The sequence below is a fragment of the Cataglyphis hispanica genome, chromosome 8, assembly GCF_021464435.1.
Source record: "Cataglyphis hispanica isolate Lineage 1 chromosome 8, ULB_Chis1_1.0, whole genome shotgun sequence".
NCBI lineage: Eukaryota > Metazoa > Arthropoda > Insecta > Hymenoptera > Formicidae > Cataglyphis > Cataglyphis hispanica.
This window is the reverse complement of record NC_065961.1, coordinates 5310761-5331635: the sequence shown is the minus strand read 5'-3', so window position 1 is coordinate 5331635 and position 20875 is coordinate 5310761. Positions and strand designations below refer to the sequence as shown.

The 20875-nt window shown below is 34.8% G+C and overlaps 1 protein-coding gene across 2 annotated transcripts; it reads right to left on the bottom strand.

The window, feature by feature from the left end:
- Positions 1–128: 128 nt before the first annotated feature.
- Positions 129–16535, bottom strand: LOC126851472 (tubulin-specific chaperone cofactor E-like protein). 2 transcript variants are annotated; one of them, XM_050595503.1, is made up of 8 exons: positions 16248–16535; positions 7889–8072; positions 6012–6622; positions 5421–5823; positions 3913–4082; positions 3616–3724; positions 3294–3398; positions 129–2936 (listed from the first exon to the last, which is right to left on the bottom strand). In XM_050595503.1, exons 3-8 carry the CDS (start codon positions 6608–6610, stop codon positions 2784–2786), a joined length of 1539 nt encoding a protein of 512 aa, XP_050451460.1. In that variant the 5' UTR covers positions 6611–6622; positions 7889–8072; positions 16248–16535; the 3' UTR covers positions 129–2783. The 2 variants fall into 2 exon arrangements, with proteins under 2 accessions (XP_050451460.1, XP_050451459.1); XM_050595502.1 differs by lacking the exon at positions 7889–8072 and having other exon boundaries at positions 16248–16534.
- Positions 16536–20875: the final 4340 nt, after the last annotated feature.

The window sequence follows — 20875 nt, the reverse complement described above, 5'->3', positions numbered from 1 at the left end:
ATGGATGTTAATTAGCTCTATGATTGTCATTTTTCGTGACAATAATTCAAAAACTAATCGTCAGGATTCAATCATGGCCATTTAAGTTCCTTGAGAAAAAAAATAAGGCAACAATCATTAATGAACGATTTGTCATATAAATGATTTATTTCGTTAGTACGTACATTTGCGCCAGCACAAAAAAAGGATCATATTATTATATATAAAATGAGAATAATGCAAAGTTCCTTTTTTCGAGACTAGACACATGCAGCATGGGATTCCTTTACCAGGCGGTCTTTATCCTTCCTTCGTGATCGATTTTCACTTACGTTCTTCGCCGTCTCTTGCTAATATCGACAATCGATTGTGTGCATCAATTATCGCGAAGGCAGGATGCAAATGGCATTGGAATCCGACAGTTAACGTCTTGCTATACTCTTTCCATCTACGAGAAACATCTAATCGAATTTTCCGAGTAGCAAGATTCATAATCATAAGAAAATCATGTGTATGTTATTAATGGATTTTATCATGAACAAAATTACTTATATCTTATATCTATGTCTTCTTTCGTTATTGAATCCATTTAATGAAATACTTTTAGTTTCTTGATAATTTATGCTAAACTAGAAGAGTACCAAATTTGTATAATAATATAGTAAAATCTGCTTTTACTACATACATGTTGCGAATATTTCTTTAATCATTGACCAAAGATTATTATTGGCAAATTATGCTACTTTTTATTAGCATCGCATCGTCGCAAGAGAATTCGATTAATGCTTCTCTTTATGTACAGAGAGCCTTGTCACACATTCTGAATCACGCTTTATAATATTCACAGGGCAGTGTTAGAAGTATCAGAGTTACCCTAGTACGCGTAAAAGGCAGACATAAGTGACTCTTCAAGCTTCGTTGCTTTTATATGAAGACCGAAATTCGATACACTGTCCGCTTTCTTTCTCTAACGCTTGTAGCTGAATATATTGCGCAGTACCGCCGGATTCAAAGAACAAAGCAACGTAACGTTCTAGTAACTTTCTTTTCGCAAGCTCGCTTGTGCCCTAAATCGAGATAAGCCGTAAATGCAACGAGATATATTTGTAGCGTTCCAGAGAGAAAAACATACTTTTGAGAATCGAGATGAGAATTCTAAATTATGAGCGTATTATTAATTCTTAAAGCAACTTTTGTTTATAAAATCACATTGGAAATTTATCTTACGATTCTATTCATAGTTATCCATGTATTATATGATCTCCATTCACTTTGTGACGAAGCAATAATGTACAATAGTTTACTCATACTGCGTTATAGTTCACCATAGAATTAAGGAAAAAAAAATAATGTTTGAGGGTAATTTATACTTAAGTACATACCGAGAATAGACTATCGATAACGCAACGCAGAGCTTCAACTTTACATAAATTTTATATGGTTTCGCAAATTTCTCTCACATTTTATCGAATTAAATGTTGTAATATCCTAATTTTAAATCATCTAGACAGGAAAAGACGAGGAAAACTGATGACGCTCTTGTGCTGTTTTAATTTCGTGCAGAGTTAAGAAAAAGAAATTTTTATATAAACGTATCATCTTGAGAGAAAGTACAGAGATCATTCAAAAGTTAAGATTACAATAAAAGTGAATGACACTTGCGAACCAGCGATATATTCTACTAATCTGAAGCACGAGATTTCCCTCGCATGTTATATCTACGCACAAATGAGCCTCGCAAAAGATCGCACGCATTCTTCATATCTATAGAAATACGTGCGCGACGGAAACGACAGCTGCGAGTGCTGTTTAAACACTTTTATCATTGCCCGGTGTTTGACAAAGAGCAACGAAACGCGTTCACGAACGAGTACTTCTTTAAAGCTAAACTGTGACCTTGATCTACAAAAATATTTCATTCTCTTCGTCAATAGCAACGTGTCTCGTTACAGTTGTGTTGGCATTAATTACGATTACGTGAACACGTCACATAATCCAAGTGAACTATTTTTCCCTATACGAATCCCTATCGTCCCCTAAGTCGAGCGTCGATAAATAAAAAGATAAACTCTCTTGAAGCTCGCATATCGTAACTACATCGAATTTGGTTGGAAATTGAAATATTGACTATGTACAATCCTTTCCCATTACATTTTGTCGTCTAAAATAGACGAAAATTATACTCTACATTAGAGAAAACTTACAAATCGACGACCATCTATTTTATCTAAGTGTACATGTATACACTGGAAACAATTATTCTTTAAATATGCCAGACTCGTTAGTAGCGGTTAAGTTCATACTAGAGACGATGGATGAGTTTTTTATATAGATAAATAATTGTATATAACAACGTCAGACGACTTTGCTGCGATCAAAATGCGATCGATCGCGATAATTCATGATGATGATTTTCGGAAAAATATATAGTTTCTAAAGAGATACTTTATGTCCTAAAAATTTCACTTGATATCAATTCATGATTATTGTATGTCAGTTATTATTTCTGAAATATTTGCAATATGATATAAAATCGAACATTTGCAATTCTTCTAAACTGTTAGTTCACATATATCTCCATGCGTGGGAACGTGGAATTGCTCTTCGCCGATTATAACAAATCAGATCTGCAACATTAATAAACGCGGTTATGAAAACCGATGTTTCTCTATCGATCTGTATCGATGGGATCATTACAATTCAGCAACAAACGAATCGCATCGCGAAGCAATAAGTAAGAGATCAAAAAACTCGAAGAGTTATTGGATTTCTTCAATACCGCTCGATTCACGTGTCGATTTTCTTCAGGAACGAATGGAAGATGTAGCTGAAGACGTAGACGCGAATCGATTCAATTTGCTATCGATGATGATCTCGTCGCCGTTTCTAATGTTGTATCGGTAGAGTTGCTTGTTCGGATACAACATTTCTTCCGGTCCGTATTGCGCTTTCATTACCTAAAACATCAAGATTCATTCCGCACGTATTCCTCGAGATTTGTATGCGATATACTTATTCGCGATTTTATTATAAGTGATAAGATAAACATGTTTTGTTTTTAATAATTGATAAAAATTCACAAAGGGTACACCGAGAAATTGTTTCCATACCTTGTTATTAATATTTTGGGAAATATTTTTTACAGGAAGTTACAAATTTTAAGCGATGGCATCCAGGATAAAGGAATCATATGAGAGGATTAATGAGGTATGATTTATATCGCGACTTCGGGTTTCTCAAAGGAACGATGGCGCAACCACACATTCTAAAATAATATTAAAATCGTTTAATTAATGTAGAACCGAACGGCTTACCTGATCAACGTAGAAGAGTCTCATTCTGTTGGCAGGAATTTTCACCATACTTTCCAATTTGGTTTTTAATTCGAATACTGTTCTATATACATCGACCGATCGTACCTAAAGGAATTAAAATAATATGTAACTTAATACACTATATGATGTAGAATTTTTTTATACATATCGCGAAATATTTATACAATCTTCATATTTAATTGTATTAAAAACAATTTTTAAACGAAAAAAAGAAAAAACTAAATTAATTTTCAAATTGCAAATTTTGTTTTTTAATACGACTTATGTAAAGTGTGATGAAATATGACACGGAATTAAATACCTCGACGAGATCTCCGTAAGTGAACGTGACCTTGACCCTTTTCTCCGGTGTCAAATCCACGTTTACCAAGGGGTCCAACTTTCCGTGAATAGCCACGAGCTCGGAATATCTGAAAATTGAAAAAGGGGGTCAAGTTGGGGCGTCTGCGGCGTAAAGAAGCGACGGCCGTGAAACTCTAATAGGCTCAAGCAAAGTTAGAATCGCAACAACTCGCGGGAAAACCAGAAGTGTAACGTGTATATGATTCGAAGCGATCGCCTTGATCATCAAGAAAGAAACGACAATTTCGAGACTTACCTTTCAGGCCGATCAGCTTCCGGTTTGTCCATATAATAACGTATAAAAGCCCTCTCGGCGTCCTCGCGTTCCTGAGACGATATCACGCCGCCGCCGTTCAAAGTCTCGACGTTTGGCAATCGAGCTATTAGTAGCTGCCGCCTCTCGTGTTCCGTGTATTCTCGAGGACTCTGATGTTAAATGAAGAAATATAAAGCGGTGAATAAAGATTCGCATAAGTCAATTACTAATAAATACATATAATAAAGAGATCTAAATTTTATATGTTTATATATATGTTTGCATTTTGAGAAATTATAACAAATATCTTTGCCATTTTAGCTGTAAGAATGGACGGATCTATAGTAATATAATTCATAAAAAAAAAAATAAATTATTGATACAAATAAAAATAATATAAAAAATAATAATTTATAAATTGAAAAAAAATGAATAATGAATAAATATATCTGAAATTATAATTCAAATTGGATAGCGTTATCAAAAATATGACTTACATTTTAAATCAATTATAAACAATGTCAAAGAGCTATGCTTTCATAATATATCGCAACCGCAATTATAGACACCGATAACTTAAAGAATAGAAACCACATTCTGCAATAAAACTGGTTGTGCATTGAATTGAAGGTCACCATGTTATGCGCATGTATCGTTTTAATTGGCATCGTTATGTGTTGAACTATTTTATTCTTATTCTGATTAAGCTCCTCCGTTTTATAATACAAAGGAGCGAATATCTTTCGCATAATTTCTTAATTCATACAGGACTTGGAAGCACAAGATGCGCTTATAGAGTTTATCAATCCCGAAAATTTGTTTTTGAAACTCATGCGTTGCATTAACGTGCAAGTCTACTTGAGCCAATGCCAAGACTCAATTGCTTTACGTCCATGCGGAAAGATCTCTTCGAGCTTTCTAGGACACGCGTATTTCTACGTAGTCACAAACAACTGTCGCATTCGACGATGTCGGAGATTAGACACGTGTCTCTAATCTGTCTATCGTCGAGCGCGTTCAGATTGAAAGACGCACTTTGAGAGGGTGAAAATAACCCTACGCTTCAAATAATTTCCGTAACGTATCATATTCCATAACGTATATTCTCCTTAATCGTTCGTGGGATAAATTTGTTTTGCGTTACTTCAAAGAACATAACTTTGCCTTCTGTTTTAAGTATATAACGGTTAAAAGCTCAAACTATTGCGTGCATTATAATTACCTTCTCTGTTAGAATTGATTTCTGGCTCGTGGAAAAATTTATTTTATTTTATTTTTATCGACACGACACAAGAAGCTTTAGATATTTTATTTTGTTATATCACGTGTATTATTCATTTAGAAAAGATGAAGAACGAATTATGCATCTCAGAAGTGAAATCGCATCCGGTCTTTAATCGACGAGCGAAACGTGGTATCGAAATACATCAATCGGAACGTTTCCCAAACGACGAAGGTAATGAGAGACTCGCCAATCTTTGATCGTCGGAAGAGGAAGAGTCGCTTACCTCGAAAAGCGGACATCCTTGAATCCTAAGCGACTTGAGTGCGGGGAACCTGGCGAGTCTCTCGACCTCGTCCCAGGTCGATAACAGGGTACCGTTCACGTTCAAGAACCTCAGCATCCTGAAGGGATCGTGGGGTGACTTGATGGTCGTTCCATTGGATTCCGACTCCGACTCAGATCTATCGTAGTTGACCTTGCTCTCGAATATCCTATTTCCCTTTTCCTCCGTCGATGACGTGTGCTCATCTACATCTAAATGATTCATGTTTTCGTTGTCCTGCCCATGATCCTCTTCCTTCGCTCGTCGATCGTTCTCGGATGGCAAATTCCGATTTTCCTCTAGAGCGAGCGATCTGATTGGGCACTCAGCGAGAACAAGACTCTTCAGATTTGGAAATAGATATCTAAAAAAAATACACGATGCCTATAATGAGATCTCTTAATATTTGAATATTAAGAGATTTCGAAACAAGGATAATATTAATTGTAGTTTGAATGTGGATAAAAATAGTTTTTATAATATAATTTTATTTCGTACATTAATGGATCAATTTCTCTTCGTTGTAGCATAAAATGATACATAGAAACTTACCCCAACTTGGAGATCTCGTTCCAAACTTCCACTGGATTGCCGGTGAAGTGCAACTTCTTCAGCGCCGGATTGACATTCTCCGGCTTCTGATAATCGAGGTCCACCGTTTTGTATTCGTTCAACGATAAATGAAGCTCCTCGAGATTCCGTAGAAGCCGCACCAGTCCCTGCACCGTCGACCAGGACACCCTAGTGCCGTTCAGCACGAGATTCCTCAGATGATCATAGTTACCGTGCTTGACGTCTAGTACCTCCGCGAGGCAGTTGAAACTAAGATTGACAAACTTAATTTTGGGCATGTGTTGCAGGATGCCGAACACCTCCGTCCACTGCGACAGCTTGTTCTGCGCCAGATCCAGTTCCTCGACGTTCTTGCACTTGCTACGTAGCTTTTCGGCATCGTTGCCCGCCGATTCGATGTCGCAGTCCTGGAGCACCAGCAGAGCAGGCACCGTATGTCGCGGCGACTTCTTGGGGATGAAGATGCTAACTGACAGAGCGGCTTTGGGTGAGCCGGACTCCGCTTCGTCATCCGTCAACGAGCAATCCGTCGTCGAGCTGCCGTATTTCAACTCCAGCGCTTCCAGCAACGACGGCATTTTTATAGCATTCTAGAAAAATTTTTGAAGCGAATATGCTTATTTTTTTATGTCCTACAATTAATTGATTTAAGAATACTTAAGACTTGTGCTACAGAATAGCACAATTATTATGAGAACAGGGTACATGATAAATATTAAATATATTATTGAAGTTGCTATTTTAAGAAAAAATGATAAAACTGAGAAAGAGAGAGTAGAGGAAGTCTTAATCTGTTTGAAAATATAAATTCTGTTCTCCCGAATGAGAATCAAAAAACAAATACGATTGAATTCGCACGCTATCGGCTGAGTAACATAAAGCGATTCCGCGGGAACAGAAAAGGGGGAAGGAAAAAGGGAGAAGGAAAAACCTTCGAGCCGGTCATCCTCGAGACAAGTTAGAATCTGGTCTCACCATATCCGCTAAGGTCACGCCATTGTCTTTTTGTGCAGCGACTGAGAACCGGTTCTCCGGGTAGTCGACACAAAACATTCTTCGTGATTGTGCTCGGCTCGCCCACGCGCCGACACGCGAAGACGGAATGAATCTAAATCTGTTTTGTCTATCGGTGTGTCGACTGAGAAAAATCATTCCCGATAAAAAAGGAAAAATTAACGAGGGAAAAAAAAATTTAATATTTTAAAAATGAAGCCTAAAGTGAAAGAACTCACAGAATATCCATCACTGTTTTGGGATCCCTTTATTTTAAGATTAAAAATCGGACTCATAGATAAAGACTTAGAAACATTAATTATAGACACTTTAGTTGTTTTTATAATAGCTCAATAATTTATATTTTATTTATATTTATTTTATTTATATTTATTTTATTTATATTTTATTTATATTTATTTTATTTATATTTATTTTATTTATATTTATTTTATTTATATTTTATTTATATTTTATTTAACTCTGAAATTAATTCTTTATTTTAATGATATCAAATTATTAAAATTGCCTTGTTCTCGAACTCTAATTTAAGTTTTGAGGCCATTAATTCGATTAATATCATACGGAAAAACTCTCAACGATTTTTCATGGTATCGCGATTTCTCGAGCGTATTAGCGATGTTTCGCTATGCAACGGCAATAGTAATCATTCACAGACGAGTTTTTAAATCTATTATACACGGCACGATTATTAATACGTAGCCCTGGATTACCACATCTTCAATCAGCGAATAAATATCTTTCTACACTTATACGGCCCACTCGGTCATACGACGCGTCTTCACTATGCATGACGACCGCGATTCAACCACCTTCCACGTGTCGCGCAACACGATACGTACCTGACTTTAATGCCCACAATTGCATTATTTATTAGACCGAAGAGAGTGAGATTGTTGCATTTGTATTCGCGAAAGTGTAGCGTCCGGCACAGTTTCGGCGTATCGAGACATCTTGAATTGTCCTGAGTTTGACAGCAGGAAGAAGAACACTCCTCATTACATGATCTAGTATCTTACTCGCATCCTGCGAAAATTATAAGACCGATAAAATTCATACGAAACAAAATTTGCATGCATCAGGAACTTTGAGGATTCTCCGAGTCCGCTCGCAAAAGAGGAAGACCGCGTTACGTCGATCGGACGACATGTAACGTAAAAGATTCGCTTTTGTCGAGCGCACATCAAATTACACTTGCGTTTACATAAGAAGATCATTACGATTACGTCGTGTCGCACATCTCGGAGCGTTTCATCAATTTACAGTTATTTTACGCCTGTGCATTCTGTAAAATATGTTATGGAGACTTCTCGCATAATCGCGATGCAAATTTCGCGCTCTATAAATATTCATCGTGATAGACAAATAATGATACATGTGATGAGACGAATAAATTATTTTTCTCTCTTTTTTTTAATTCACAATTTTTCTAAAAGATTCTATCCACTCTTGAGCTCGCGCAATTAAATTTTATTCTTTGAGGAAAAGAAAGTATGAAATCTCTCGCATACATTTAACAAGAAAAGGAAAAATTGAAAGACGAACATGGACATTCTTCAGAGAAAATAAGTATCTCGCTTTATGTATTTTTAAAAATAAAACAAAAATTAAAGAAAATACTTAAATGACTCGGAAATTCGGATACATTTGTTTGCGGAGAAAATCGGCAAGATGTGCGAAACCACATCGCGTATCAGATCGCAAAGGGTTAATTCGGGATGCTCTGGTTTTCATCAAGCTCCAATGACGTCGTCGAACAGGACCGATTTAGAGGAATAAGTGTTATAAATCGCGATCTCTAAGAGCGCTCGACTCTCCTACGTAATAGCGGCGATATCGGTTCAACGGCCATGCGAAATTAACTTTCTCCGCTCTACGAGCGAGCAAAGCGGGAGGCCTAAGCCACAAAATCGTGCGCTGCATCGCGCGTCACGTTAAAATCGGAGGCGCGTGTTTGTTGTTGCTCCATCCCAACGCGGTAGAGTCCCGGGAAAGTCCGGGCACGGTCAGTGGACACGTTTTCTGTATCTAGGAATTGCGTTCTAGATTTTCATCTTCTTTCGCGAGACGAATTTCTCGCGCAGATAATTTTTTTTTTTTTTATACGAATGCGATAGATGGATTTTTCAGTGATGGAAAAAAAGCACACACAGTAGTTAGAAAATTATTCCAAGAAAAATACGAGGTGTAGCATCCTTTTTTTTTATGAATGAATGTTAGTGCTTTAGCTAAATGAAAGGAAGAGTTTTTGCGGGGAACCGCGTGTATTATTATTTTCGTATGAATTTATATGATAATAATTACGTGTTTCTTAAGCGAGACGTAATTTCGGTTTCAAACTCACTTGCGAAATCACACGATTTACTATTTAGACATACAATACGTCCGTGGCTGACAATAAAATAGAGAAAAGCAAGAGTGAGAATGCCGTGGATTTAGAACAACTTTTTACGAATTACGAAAACCGTAAATGGAATACAATTGCAAGAGATTCACTCTCTACGTAATTTCACGCTGGTTGCAGATGTGTGTTTCGATTTATATGATAAAAGAATATTTATATTTCATATTACGACCTCTGAAAGCGAAGCCCGAGCATATCGACGGAGGTTCGAAGCGAAATTCCATGCTTCGAGAGAGACAAAAGATCCAAAAATATACGTTTTAAATTTTAATTAATCTCGATCATATATCATCACGTTTAAAGGACAACAGAATATAAATAGAAAATAAGTATATTTTCCACACAATAAAAATTATTTATTTTATATTATTCCCTATAAAAAAATTAACTCTAAATTCATTTATCAGCATCATAAAAGAGCAGACGGGTTTTTCAATTTTGGCTTCCTCATAGAGGATGATCTCAAAATTTGCGAAAGTTACAGTGTGTATAGACATTTTTCAAAAAATTCAAAATTTTATAAAAAGTGAACCCTTTCACCGATTTTTATCAAATTCAGTGCCAATCATCCTTTAATGATACTCTCTCCATTTTAAACAATTTTGCCCAATATCTCAACAATTGCAAAGTTAAAGTTTTGTACAATGTACATATGCATAGACATTTTTAAAAGAATATCATTTTTAGACATTTTAGAAGATTCTAAACACATTGGCGTAGAAAAAATATGACAAAAAGACAGCGAACATATAGCACGGGTACTCGCAGTTGACAATCAGCTGATTCGCGAGGCTCGAATGGCATTAAAGCGAGCCTTGCATCTCGTTCTCCCGCGCAGCCGGCTACGCGTAGCGTAACGCTAAATATACGACAGTGATGATGATTACGAAATGTCAGATAGAATTGGCGACGTAGTGGGTCACTCATGTTGCCGTTTATACAACGCTCGAACGCCGGAAAAGAGACGCGGCTGACCTTATTTCTCATTAAAAAAAATCCGGTCTTATCGTCTTCAAAAATCTTACTATTTTAAGCAAATTTATTCTCAAATGATCACTTGACAATTGCAGTGTTGAGTTGGAAGCGCTATTTTTTTTATAGATAATGTATATAAATCTCGATTTCTTATCGTTTATTATTTTTTATCGTTATGATATCTGCAACATTTTTAATTTATATTATATTTTACAGAATATTTATTTTAGCTTCGTCGTTTCTATTAATTGTAAACCTGTCTAGTGTAGGATTTTTAATTTCTGATTTATCTTTCAATTTCTTTTACGCTTCTACCAGAAATTTCAAGGTCGGGACACAAGCGCCAACAAGACACGATAAATTCAAATGCGCGTTTAACGATGAGTCTCGGTGAACGAGAGTAAGTCTTCGAAATTTAAAAATGGGATCGAGGTTAAATCGCAAAGGAGGACATCGGTGGATGCGTATTTTACGCGTATTTTATACGTTGTCATAAATTTTATATTTTGATCCACTAAAAAGAAACTTAAAAAGAATAAATGTTACGTGTCGCCTTCTCTCTCTCTCTCTCTCTCTCTCCTTTTGTCTCTCGTGTCAGCATCGCGGAAATAAAGTAGGAAACGATGGATTAGGCAAGATTGGAGCTTTCCTTACGTAGCGCACAATGCCTTTCACCGATCGCAAAAAAGCGAGGGAGAAAACTAAAAGCACCGATCGCGCATCGGAGCGAAACGGCGAACGTCTCTCGCTTTTCCGTCTCACGTGTAAAACCAGATGAAGTAACGTCGACGAAAGTTTGCGTCGCTCCTCCGCTGCGCAAATGCAGCCGTGTCGACGGAATATTACTCACTTTGCTCAAGGTTGCTCACGGACAGCACACAATGCCTATACATCTTTGTTGCATAGAGTCGCTATCGTTCGGTCAGCAATTTTATTGGCGGAATACCTTTCACGATATATATGTATATAATTCGTGTAAAACTATATTAAATGAGCATCCGGTTCATAAAAACGGCTTAAAACTGACGGCGAAATAATTTACAAAATTTCGAATTAAGATAACGTTCAGAGATAATTTTTGATATATATTTGATATATATTAATTTTTGATAATTTTTGAATATAAAAAAATAATGATAAAAAAATATAAAAATTAAAATAAAAAAATAAAGCGTCAAAAATTTATTAGAATAATCAATTATTATATATAAGAAAAATTTGTAAATTGATTAAAATATTTTCTTACAAAATTTTATGAGCCCAAATTTTACGGATGCAATTATTAACAATACACTGACAGCTGATAAGCAATGCCCCCGATTTCGCTTATCTCATATATTAGACATACTACTGGAAATATTCTACATGTATACATAATCAGATAATGTACTGTCTCTCTCTCTCTTTTTCTCTTTGTCCGTCGCTCGAATCCTAAAAACGCGTCTCGCATCAGCGCATGGCAATTAAATTGATGTGTGTGAGAAAGCGGTAGCGACGAGAGGAGGAGAAATATATGTATGTCATAGAACGTCTGTGCAATTTTTCATAGTCAGATCTCTCGATAAGTTTAAAATTCCGTTTCTTTTCAGGAAAGATTTGATGATCATGATTCGATGTAATTAGCGTGATTTCGAAATTTTTAACGTTATATACTTTCGCTCAAATTAAAACTGATATTAAGTTGAAATGCGGAATGGACAATAATTGCAAAACGAAATCTCCTCGACTCTAATTCTGTAAATTTAATATAAAATATTTACTTGCAGCTGAGAAACGCTGCGCAGTAGTTTTGAAACGCTTGGTGTGCATTATAGATAGACCGTTCATTAAAATACTATATATATTGCGGCGAACCTCTCCCTTTCAAGCACAACTAGCTGCGCGTTTTAGCAGCGGTTTATTCCTATATTGTAAGAGTCGTTAGACGTTATAAGAGTTTCGCGAATAAATTTTCCGAATTCGTCCAAAATCTTCGAGAGCCGATCAAAAAAACTTTGAAGTCATACAAAAAATTTTTGACAATTTTTTTTCAAGATTTCGATAATTTTAATAAATTATCAGGTATTATTTTTGCATCTATACATCAATCATGCGTTAGATTATAGATTTATCTTTATTACGTCAAGATGACGAAACATTCTCAAGCAATAGCAAGCATTCTCAAAATAAAAGAAAATAAGAATAAAAATGCAAATAATCTCTTGTCGATATTTAATATAAAAATATTTATAAAAATAAATTTATAAAATTTATAATATTTAAAAAAATAAAAATATTTAATAATGCTCTAGATTTCTGTGAATAATTGATAACACTCGGTTTGTCTTATTTTATTTATCTACCTTCGTTATCTAATGGATTTTAGTTCTTTTACACTTGCCGTGTGTAAACAAACACTTTCCGTAGAACGCCCAAGTAGTCACAGAATGAAATTGCACGGAATCCACTTTCTTTATCGCGAGGAACAACGGGAAGTTTCGCGAAAATATTCATCCGGCGGAAAATCTAGCGAAGTCACGCCACCGTAAGCGGAAAATAACCAGTATCAGTATGTAAGATTTTTTTAATGCGCTTGTTAATAAGATTGATTGCTTTGATTAAACTTAATCAGCAATTTGTTTAGACCGGATATGTTTACTGATAAAATAAATTCAATAATACGTGCAAGAGATACACACATACATTATTTACCAAAGATTCTCAATATCTTACAGACAATCGACAAATATTATTTCTGTGAGATTTTTATAAGATTCATCTCATATAAATATATAGATGCGATCTCAAGGAAAGGATAATTCTTGTAAATTTTATATTTTCTTTTTGTACGCACACACACATACGAGATCGAGAAAAAAAATAGCAGAGTCATGTTTAAATTTGTTATGGCTCTATAATAGTTGCAAAAAACTGTCAAAATTTTAAAAATATATATATTTCTTATGCTTATATTGTTTGAAAAATCAAATAAATAAATCCGGATTATAAAGAGAATTAAATTAATCATAAAATGATATGGTCTTTGATGTCTTCGTAAAAGAAAATCGTTGCAATTAATATTTTTCCTAATTTATGACAAAAACTTTTGGATCGTGGATATCCCTGAAATCAATTGCAAGAAACAAAAAAAGACCGAGCAATTTAGAAAGAGAGAGAGAGAGAGAGAGAGAAACAGATAATATTTTTCTACAATTTTTAGCAAATAAAAACGAGTAAGTGGATGTAAATCAAGCACAAATATTTATTAGAATTTTTTTAATATATGTAAAAATTTTTATTTTGTTGACAATGCTTTTTCCTTGTCAAATTTATCAATAAGTTTTACAATATTTTCGACAAGAATCGAATTTTCGCGAATCGGAAATTGCGATTTTCCATAAGAATCAATATTGACTAACTTAAATAATTTTCAAACTGTAAAGAAAATTGTGCCCACATGTTGCATAGATACTCAGAAGAAATAGTAGAACAGTCTACGAAATTTTCATATTTTTGTCAATGTTTGACATATGACACATACATCCTTGAAGAGATATCTCGAGTGAGAACGGGAAGATTTACAGAGATTCACGCGAGTGCGCATTGAGAAATCTACGCGGCACAGCTGTTTGATTTCTACGTGACGATCGATAACGCAATACAGCGATGCAATAGCAACAAACTGCAAACTGCGACGTATTTTTAGCGATCGAATGCACCGAGGATCTTCGTAAACTTTGGCTCTGGCATCGAAACGTGCCTCACTCGCGCATACACTCCTCTCCTCCCTTATTTACATAATATAACTTGAAATGGATTGAAATTTTATGTGAGAAAAGTTGTTTATTCGCATCGCGAGGATAGAATTTGCTGCACAAAGGCATTAAATCATCGCGAATGAAAGGACTCTGCTGTCGATGGGACGTGAAACTGATTAGATTTCAAACCGACTCGAAACGAATGCGCCATCAATTGCGTTGTAAATGTCAAAATAATTTGCATTTTATTGCACTTTAGCAAGAGTTTATCTCGCAACTTTATCTCGCATTTTTAGAAATAAAATTTAGTGAGCAGAGAAATAATAAATAAACTGCGTATCCGTTTTCAATAACGACAAAGAAAATAAATTTTTCCTTTGTTTCGCTCATACACTTTGTAATTTATTTCTCGCTGACTTCATATACTTTTATAATATATAATAGTAAACGTAATGCCGTTTATTTGTCTTTCTCCTAATTAAAATCTTATGATGCTCGGATAGCATCAGAGTCGAGTTGCGTGAAATCCTATCCTCCATCCTATCTCGACCTTGTGATCTTACCAAGGCTATTTACGCGGTGACAATACATGCTCTTTGTATGAAAGTACAATTGTAAAATTCGCTAGAACAATGAAATGGTTGCGGGGGAGCACCGCTGAGCACGTTGGAATTCGATTGCGCAATCGACGATCGGGACGTTTAGAGACGCTTTTGCCAGTAGGCGCGTTCGCTCGAAAGTTGCGTAAGTTGCGCTAAAGTGCAATGGCGCGAATAAAGACTGCGACAACAAGCTCCGAGTTATATCTGTGGAACACATTTTCTCGAGTTATGAACCGTTAAAGCATCGCGATACTTTTCAGCCACCCCGTATATAAGCGTCTACTTTCTATCTCGTCTTAAACGTTACGCAATATTTCGCGAAGTTTTATCTAAGTGTTTTATCGAGTGATTCATATCGACATTGAACAATCCAACGATCTAATAAACTGACTCTCTAAAAACGATAAATTAATTTTGCGAGAATTACGATGGTTGTCTAGAAATGTCACGCGATAAACAAGGAGTCTTGGATTTGGTAAAAAAGATGATGCTCGATATAATGAAGAAAAGTAACGGAAAGGTGGTTCCTTGCGGAATCGGAAACATCGCGATCGATTTGCAGTCCGATTATTAAAAAAAAAAAAAAAATTAAAATAAAAGAAATAAACCATGTTTAAAATAATAAATATTAGACGAAAACTAATATTCATATTTCGTAGCGAGGAAGATTTTTTTTTATTATAATGCTTTATATTATTACAAATTAAAATTTGAAAATATATGAAAAAATAAGCTTAATTTTCCATAGAAGTGACATGACCATGTTATTAAATATGAAAAAGTAATTATACAAATTTTTACAAATCTACATTTATATTTTCATCTATTCTCATCTCTTTTCATTTTGACATTTCAAACTACATCTCTTTCCTATATATGCGATAATAATAAATTATATAACTGATAAATTTGACACAGCTCTCTCTCGTATCATTGTTACTACTCCCCTGAAAAAAAAATAAACATGAAAGTCGCTAACGTTAACTGAATCACCCTGTAGATCAAGGTGAGTTCCACATCGCTTCCGGACGGCGTCTTACAATTAGATCTAATGATTGATACCGCTTGACGTATATGTAATCAGGAAAACCCGATAAAAAGGAAGCTTCCTATGAAAATACGGCGATGTCCAAGACAACGCGCGAGCGCGAGAAACGAGCTTCGGAGTCTTATCTATCGAGCGGTATGAACAATCAGGTCCATATTCGAAGAAGCCTCTTTGGCTAGGCTCTCTCTCTCTCTCTCTCTCTCTCTCTCTCTCTCGCCAGACAAATCTCGATGATTCTAAACTAAACGCGGACGCGTAGGTAACGCAATCACAATAGTTGCGTGCGTGTCACAAGAGCGTGACGGACGCGAACGTCGCGTCGCGACTTCCGCGATTGACGTTGGGCGCGGGTTTCCGTGAAAAAAAAATCTCGAAAGGGGTCAAATCGGGTCAAGGATCAGGTGGGACTTGAACGCCATCCGCATCTTTACTTACTACTTCGCGAATCGCCTTTGATAATCGATCACGTCACATCCGTGGATACATACACATATAATATAAACACAGACACACAGCACGCGTCTCGCGCGCGCGCGCGCGCAGGAACCGAGCGATGGTTATCTCCTACGCATTCGACTTCGCGAGCGAGATGTATTTTTCCGTCGCGTCAGCAACTTCACGGCGTCTCGCGGACTCGGACGTGCGATTCCTCGAGCGGAGGACGAGTGACGTCGCGCGCGAACGCGCCGTTCGCCATCCAGCGTTGGACTGGCTCCTTTGTTTAGTAAACAGAAACAGCTGAGCGGCCGAGCGGTGGAGGTGGTGGCCCGCTACTCCGTACGCCAATATCGACCGCATCGCGCGTGCGCGATGCCCGCGGTGTCGCGGTCACGTGGTCAGGAACTGTCACGTGGCCGAGAACGGCCGATGACGCGCACACGCGACAGTCGCCTTTAAACTGTGAACGCGAAATGGTATCTGATCTTTTCTTCTAACGAGCTCCGAATTTGGAATTGTAATTCGAAATAAGAGATAGATGAAACGTCAAACTATCGGAAGGTCCTTCCAACATTGAATGCGGAAATTAAATGTAAAGGCTTTTGTTGGTGTTAAATGTTGGATTGTAAGAGGTCTGGAAATATAATTTTCTTTAGAAATATTTGTTATATATTTTTTATGATCTGAGATTAACTTTTAAATAATTTGTTTCTTAGATTTTTATATTCAAAGTCTTGGATAATATCATTTTGCATCGAGAATTTGCATAGATTAACTGATTTACTATCGTTAATGCAATATAATCGCGAAATAAAAAATACACGTGACTTCAAAATCACATGTAATTCAACATCATATACATATATTACACTTTGGCAAAGTCTCAAGATTTTGTCAAAGTGTAATATATGTATATGATGCATATTTTATTTTAAATCAGCTTATATGCATAGGATGTATAATACAAATCTATATTGCAATTTATATTTTTTTTTGGAAATGTAAAAGTCATTAAATTCAAAATATCCATGCGATTAGGTTATAGTGGATATTTAATTAGATGTAAATTAGAGAAAAATAGCTACTATAGAAACAAATCATAGAAAAAAGTTATGTCAGAAATGTCTATGTATATTTAACGTAGTTGTATCATTTTTGTACTTACGGAAGTATGAAGATTAGAAGAGGATTTCGCGTGATTGCATAGTCGAAGACGTGGGGGACCTGCTTGATCGGATTATAAAATTTAAATGAAAAAAGACCGAGAGAGAGAGGATGAAAAAAAAGTTATACTGTATACAAAAAATTTAGACGTATGACATTTTCCCGAAGCAATGTGAATGTGATTACTATTTAGGGGAAAGCGGACAATCAGCGTTGGCATGGAGACTTTTTATCACGTTATTCTGTGCTTTTTAGGTATTTTTTTTCTATTTCTTTTTTTCTCTTCCATGATACGAGAGTATATGTCATTGATTGATTATTGCCTATCAAGTCACGTATAAAATTGCTCCGTTATATACTTTATTACATTTTTTATTATAATTTTCATAACATATCTATATATCTTTTCTCTATCACGCACACTTATCAATTATGTAATTAAATATCAGTTTGATAATTAAAGACAATTAATACTTTCAAAATTCTTTGCTTCAATTTCCAAATGGCACGAACATAAACAGAGATGCAACATGATTGTAAAATTACTGTTGTTGGGAAAATACAACTTTATACGTCATTAATTTTTATTTCCTAAATAGCTTTATATTATTTGTCAATACATAGAATTTTTATCACCGGTACCATCAGAAAGTTAACAGTGTGTTACACTTACTTCATCTTTGCTTTCTAAAATGTCTATCGTACGCTCTCTCTCTCTCTCTCTCTCTCTCTCTCTTTTTCGCATTTATAAATTATTGTACGCGTTAAAGAATGCTCTTGAAACATCTCTGTTGTTCATCTTGTTACTCATAAGTGTAATCATGTAATTACTAATGTAATCATTAGTATTAATTAGGTTACACAATTAAGGTAATAGATACATCTATATAATACATTATATAAGTGCATTGTGTGTGTTATGCATACATACATATACATATGTTTATTAATTAATTAGAAATCAAAGGTACTTCAGGCATTTGGTATATTTCTTTTTGCTTGCAAGGAGTTATTAATATATATATATATATATATATATATATATATATATATATATATATATGCATTATAATAACTATTATATATATATATATATATATATATATATATATATATATATGCATTATAATATTATTTCAATCATCACAAAGAGGACTGAACGATGATCGAACAGATTGAGAGAAATCGGAACAAAAAAGTCTTTGTCTACACTCTCTACGTTATACAATTCACTCGTCGTTAATTTACGTCAATTTGCGGAGCGTCACTTACGCGAGCGAGAAACGTACATGCTCAACAATTACACGAATTATCGACACTATATTTTAAATATTATACGGCCATAACGTAACGAAACCAATTAGCTCTTCATACTTGTCAAAAGTTATAACCGCTCGTAATTCAAATTGTGAAATCTGTACGAGTTATAATAATAATGTGTTTTTAATTTAAGTTTTTTTTTCTGACATTATTTTCTTCAAGAAATCATATTAATATTAAAAAGTCCTTTAAGTCATATTTAATATTGTTGTTGATTCCATTTTTATTAATTTTTAGAGGTTTCAATTGTTTAACTTATCTCTTATCATGTCTTTATGTCAGATCTCTCTTCCAATAGAAAGTGTCGTATTTATTAAAAAAGATAACTCTAATAATTTTGAAATTTCTATTTTCTAGAAAAATAGATCTGAATCATTAAGTGCTTAAGATATAATCTTGAGTATTTTTGTCTTACATGAGGAATATGTATTGCAATTTGTTTAATTCAATTTAAATTCCTGTAGAAAGATGTTACGGTAATGATTCGCATAACATATTTTTCTCTCGTTATATCATCGTTGCAGCAATCGCATATCCGAATTACGGAAGTATTTGCGAAAATATTAGAAGCTAGCGTTATTATCATTATATATCGCGTTTCTGACAACGTATTATAATACGTCATAAATCTTACGCAGGAAGAAAATTCTTGGCCACCAATCAAATCCTGGTCAGATTATTGTTACGTTGTTATGTAGAAGTTTTCATGCTTCCGACAATTAACGATAAGGAAACTTGCAACAAGTGAACGAATCAATTTGATTTTGTATAATATTATTCATTTTTTGTCATTGTTTATTATTGTGTTTTTAAATATATATTTCCAGAAAATACGTTCTTTACCAAAAAGTAGTAATATATTTTTTTTAATTTCGTTTATTTTTTACCAAAACAATCGTGACTGTTTAAATTATATTCGCGTTTCTGGAATCTTTTAATTTTACAATCGCATTATCCATTATTCATGCTATTTCTCTCTGATTTATTCTCTTTCATATAAAAGCGTAAATGTCAGATTCTTAATATAAATTATGTACAAATTCTGTTAATTAAAAATTGGAGAAATACTGGTTTATACTTTCATGTTGCGACAACTTATATGTATATATGCGTATGTCTCGTAGTATATATTCTTGAATTGTTTGAGAGCCCGAAAGAAAGGAACATTTTTTGCCAACCTTGTTTATAAATATAGCATATTAAATTGATCGAAATTTGCATGCGAACCGATAAGTGCGGACTGTTTATTTATCTTATATATTTACTCGCGTAACTCAAAAGGAACGCGTGCTATGTTCTATGAAAAGCTCTGGTTTACGATATGTAACGTAAGTTATTTATTCGATCATGTCTGCATACATTACTGCTTGCCACGATGAAGCAAAAGTGGTACACATACGTTTGTCAGTTTTTCGTTTGCGTTGATATCGATTAACCCTTAAATGCTATCATCCGCCGATTTAACATGCATTGTCACAAGTAACGCGTAATTACACAACATCAATATTAAATTAATAACACGTGTATTTTTTTTATATTAATATTTTTTTTGGTCCTATACACTTAATCTTACTAATCTAAGAATCTATGAACACATTTCAAATTTTACATAGAGTTCAATATTTTTGGCAAAATCTTTGTGAGACAACGCGTTTCGCGATCGAAAAAATAAATCTTTGAAATTCAAGAAAACTTGACACATCAGTATCGATATATAATCGCGCTTAACATTTCAAATATACATATAGAGAGACGAAAGAAAAATATACACTATGTAACATAAATTTTTCTAACGACAGTTAGCTCTTTTCTCATTTACTCTCGCGACAAATACATTCGCATTGCGTAAAAAAACTGCAATGAAGCTTCCCTCGATGATCTCATTTAAGGGCGATCGAGACGATGCAATGTTCCCTAAAGAAAACACTCTCTGTTACTCTCTCAACTACGTACACGCACCTGCCACTTATCAAGAGACATTTCATTTTTCATATTTCCTACTCTCAAATCTTACATATCGTTCTCACAAAAAAGCGCGACTAAACTTTATCTTTACAGACTTTTTTTACCTGTACAGAACATTTTCTTTTATTTTTTTTTTCAATACGATAAGAGGGGACAACGGTTATATAATATATATT

What these genes read in the sequence shown, in the direction of transcription:
- LOC126851472 (XM_050595503.1), bottom strand. Translation starts at nt 6,610, where the DNA reads ATGCCGTCGTTGCTGGAAGCGCTGGAGTTGAAATACGGCAGCTCGACG. An exon ending in CTTACGGAGATCTCGTCGAG is followed by an intron (nt 3,399 to 3,615) that starts GTATTTAATTCC and finishes TAATTCCTTTAG; the next exon opens with GTACGATCGGTCGATGTATA. An exon ending in GACTCTTCTACGTTGATCAG is followed by an intron (nt 2,937 to 3,293) that starts GTAAGCCGTTCG and finishes TTGATGTTTTAG; the next exon opens with GTAATGAAAGCGCAATACGG.